Here is a 4,397-nt window from a genome sequence, read left to right on the forward strand (position 1 = left end):
ACACTATACGTCTTTTTAATTCTATATAAATCTTTTACCGACATCTATTGATTTTTAACTTGCTGTTTTTTTACATTTTACTTTAATCTACTTTCCTTGCTTTTACCGGTTGTTTGGCGCAGATAGCCTAGCTGCTTTGCGCCATAAAACACCAACCAACCAACCAACTTAATACAACATAAAACAAATATAGTTGTTAGTATTTTTGGGTAGAATCATTTTTAAGTATTTTACTAAAAGTATTTAAATGAATTCTTTATTTCAACTTTATTTTCAAGTTTTCTGTATTCATTGTTCATAAAATGTTGGAAATCATTTCAACATGGGTATCTTAACTGATTATATTAATATCTAAATCTACCTTGTATTGATCCAATCATAGTGTTTCTGTGCATTTTTATACTTAGTAATATTTATTTCTGTTAAAGGCAACTTAAAAAAAAATTAACATCCAGAGTGCTCTCTATTAATAGAGAAAAACATTCAATTTAAACTATTGCTATAATAAAACATATAATACTGTTGCAGTTCATATTTCAACCTTGTGATTAACTTTTTATTAGACATAATTTTAAAGCATTCACAGGGTTTTCTGTGGCTTCTCAAACAGTATTAGCATTTCCTGTAGTTAGACTTGAAGAAGGTAATTATGGAATATTTATATGTGAAATCAGTTATAGGTGTCATAAATACCGATATAGCATTGAAGTTAAGTGTCTTAATGACACACTATGGATATTATTCAAAAATCACCTGTTTTACACATTTAACTACTGTATATTTCTTCTCTCACGGAGTTATTTTTCCTTAAAACTTATGATAATTCAAAATTATTAATTAACACTTTTTAATAATAAATTATGATATGATAAATGTTATTATTGAAGTACAAGTTCAATAATCAAAGCAAATGATATATAATACATATTTAAAAGTTATGCATACTACTAAATTTTTTACTGCATTTTAATTTTTGCACTTCATTTTTCTCCTTTAAATATCAAACAAGACATACATAAGTACAAGGAACATTTAATATGAATGAACTAAATAACAATGCTTAAAAATGCTTGAATTTTCTCTTTGTAGAAAATAAATAACCAAGCCTAAGTGTGAAGCTTATTCACAGTTTTTTTGATATAGTACTTGTTCCTGCCACAATAACAGATTTTCTTAAATACTTAGATCGATGGAGCCAAAGGAGGTGCTGGAAGTGAAGGGGTTTTACAAAACTTTTTCAATAGTCTGCTGAATAGAAAGACAGGACCTGGGACAGGATCACCAGGATCGCTCCGAACTCCAGGTAATTTTGGAATATAGACTTCTTGAGCTAATGTTAATGAACATCTGCTCTATATGATGATATAGCTGACATTGCCTAAAGAAAGCTTGAAATACCTATCTTATGCAACATTTGTGTGGGGCTTTAATTTGTAAAAACTATAGACATTATTGGTGTACAAAGTTTCTCTGGTGAAAGTTAGGTTATATTCACAATTTGATCTTGTATTTAATGACTTATGAGTTGTGCATTATTACAGTTTTAAATATACAATTTATTTTCAGGAATCATTGGATATTAGTTATCATTTTAAAATTATTTTATCATAGTACATTGTTACAGCATTGATTTTAAATTGAAGATTGAGTAGTTGTTACCTACTTCCAAATCATTTGATTTAATTTTTCAAATGATAAAGCTAGAAAATTGACATTTCTATTTAGTAATTGTATCTGGGGTTTTTGTGCTATTAAAATAGCTGAATGTCAAGACTTCTTTTGTTTTTTGTCCCTTAAAAATTGTGAACATAGAACTCAAAAATTCTTGAAAACTCCTTAACAATTTTGCTTGATAAAAGGTGGAAACTGTGCCATACTAGTACATTAACATTTAAGAAAATATATTCTAGTATAAACATTTATTAATTACTATACGTTTTTAAGTTAAATGTTATCATAGGATTTGTTAAAAAAATGTCTATTGTTTAGAAGTTATTAAGATGCATTATCATATTTGGATTATGTATTTTAATGATTTTGTTGGTATGCTCTTTCAAAAACAATCACTTAACTTACAAGAGCTGATGAATACCCTCTTTGAGTTGTCATAAACATTTTACTATTTCAGAGAAATCAGCAGTGAGGAATGATGCTGTTGCAGAGTTAGATCGTATGATAAGAACTAAAAAACCTCTCGGTCCAAATCAGGTGGATAGCCCTTCGTCACCAAACTCGACTGATGCGAGATCTTCATCCCCAGGGCCACAATCTTAAACTTAAGAGTCAATATGAATAAACTGTTGCCAAGGAAATGTCATTAGGAGGGTACAATTGCTTGCAATATTTGGCAGCTTTGAAGCTGCTCTTAAAAAAGGCACATTTTTAATAGATATGTACATTATTGAAATTACCATCAAAATGATGCTAAGCAGCTGATGTATTGTTGCAAGCAGCCAATCCCTTCAGTCTATCCTGAACATTAATAGCACTTTTTTTTTTCCTGGAGAAAAAAGCAAGAAAATAAAAATGATGAATATTTCAACAAAATTAAAAATTGTAGGTGACCTTAAGTATATGGTTGTTGATTTCTGGTATTAGAGAACTCTTCCCAACGAAGGTGGGTGTAAAGTAGAAACTATAATAAATTAATTCAGTGTTTTTTTAAAGCAGAAAACATCTTAAATCTAATACTTCAAAGTAGTTGAATCTCCACTTAGATGAAAGTATATAAATATTTATATATATATATATATCAACAACAGTCATGGCTCTTATTCAGATCTATGATTATTTCCTCTTAAAAAAAAACAATTTCTAAGTTCATATTACCTAAGTATATCTTTTATAAATAGAATTAATTTTTGGAATTCAAAATAAAAAAAAGTATCTGAGTTACAGGAAATATTTGAAATATTTCTTCCCAATCAATGTTTTGTTTCTAATAGTTGAAGTTTTGTAAAGCACATAAAGTATAGTTATTTAAGGTATTCACTAATAATGCAGCTTTTCATGATTATATTGCATATCCAACTTATTGGGAAGACATAAGTTTAGATGAACTATTCTTATGTTCAATTTCTTATGTAAATTTTTATAGCAAAACATTTCATAATAAAGGTTCTGTTTGTTGTTTTATGATCACCTTTCTATTTTAAGTAAAACACTGAAAATTATTTAGGTTTTTGTATACTGAAAAGATATTTTTCTTGCATAGTAGATTCATAAAACTTATAAGAAGACACTGAAATCCACAAGTTCTATCATTATTTTTTTTTTATTCAGTATAAGTTACTTGGAAAGCATATTCACAATTAAAATTTGAAAAAGGCATTACAAACTACTAGGATACAAAAGTAACCTACTTTAAATTTTTTTTCTAGGATCCTCTGACATCTGACATTTCAAGTTTATTTTTAATGATCTAACTTTTGAGTTTCAAAATCTATTATAGTTTAATGTGCATGGATGTATAAAATAGCTTGCACATGTGAAAGAAAGTTGATTTCAAATACCAGTTTCTTTCATTGGTGTTTTAACTTGTGTACTTTGTGATTTTTCTTAGGATTTTAATGTTATTTTCTAACCCGTATGATGTTTTGTAAGTTGAACACTCCTCTTATTAATTTAGTTTCATTTAAAAGTGGAGCTTGTTATGATACATTTCTATTAATGTGAATAAAGTAACAACCTGTATCTCCAGAATATATCTTTATTAGCTGAACATTTAACTATTTCAACTTCCTCAGGAGATATCAATAACCCAAAAGTTCACTGTAACTTAACTAGATTACTGAATTTGTTAGTTTGTAAGCTGAATTGGTAAGCTCCTGATGAAGCTGAAATAGTAATATACTGAGCCAATAAAGATACATTCTCTTAATACAGGTTGTTATTTGTTTAATTTTACATTCTTGTTTACTCACAAATCTTAAAAGCATAGTATTGTTAATACTCTTCTTGTAGTCATTTCAAAGATTTAGCATAGTTTCAAGGTATATTATAAAATATAATTAATTTCTATAGCAAGTATCCCAAATTAACAGAAAATATCAAAGAGTTTGCACTTGTAAATACTTGACTATGCTAACAGATATTTAACAGACACCCTACATTTTTGTGACTTACAGTGAAAACAGGATGTTTATTCTGTACTCAGTGATATGTGTTGTTACTTTTCTAAGATGGAATTGACACAGGCTTTTTATGTAATAACAGTTAATGTTTTGTTATTGTTTAGAAGAAGCAAATGATTGTGTATAACTTATGCACCATAGCTGTAACAGTAGTAGTAACTTGTTCATATTATATAATGTACTAATATCCTTTATGAGCATAGTTAATTTGGTATACAACAGATCCACTTAACACCTTGTGTGATGCTATAACTTTGAGTTGTC

The 4,397-nt window shown here is 28.0% G+C and overlaps 1 protein-coding gene across 1 annotated transcript in view; it reads left to right on the forward strand.

Moving 5' to 3' along the window:
• LOC106470607 (cytoplasmic dynein 1 light intermediate chain 2-like) overlaps positions 1-3,135 on the forward strand; it is a 25,663-nt gene extending 22,528 nt beyond the window's left edge. The window contains exons 11-12 of the mRNA XM_013931170.2: positions 1,186-1,303; positions 2,129-3,135. Coding sequence (XP_013786624.1) covers positions 1,186-1,303; positions 2,129-2,274 — 264 coding nt within the window. The 3' untranslated portion in view covers positions 2,275-3,135. The remainder of the gene's footprint in view (positions 1-1,185; positions 1,304-2,128) is intronic.
• Positions 3,136-4,397: the final 1,262 nt, after the last annotated feature.

This window comes from Limulus polyphemus, unplaced genomic scaffold, assembly GCF_000517525.1.
Source record: "Limulus polyphemus unplaced genomic scaffold, Limulus_polyphemus-2.1.2 Scaffold4113, whole genome shotgun sequence".
Taxonomy (NCBI): Eukaryota; Metazoa; Arthropoda; class Merostomata; order Xiphosura; family Limulidae; genus Limulus; species Limulus polyphemus.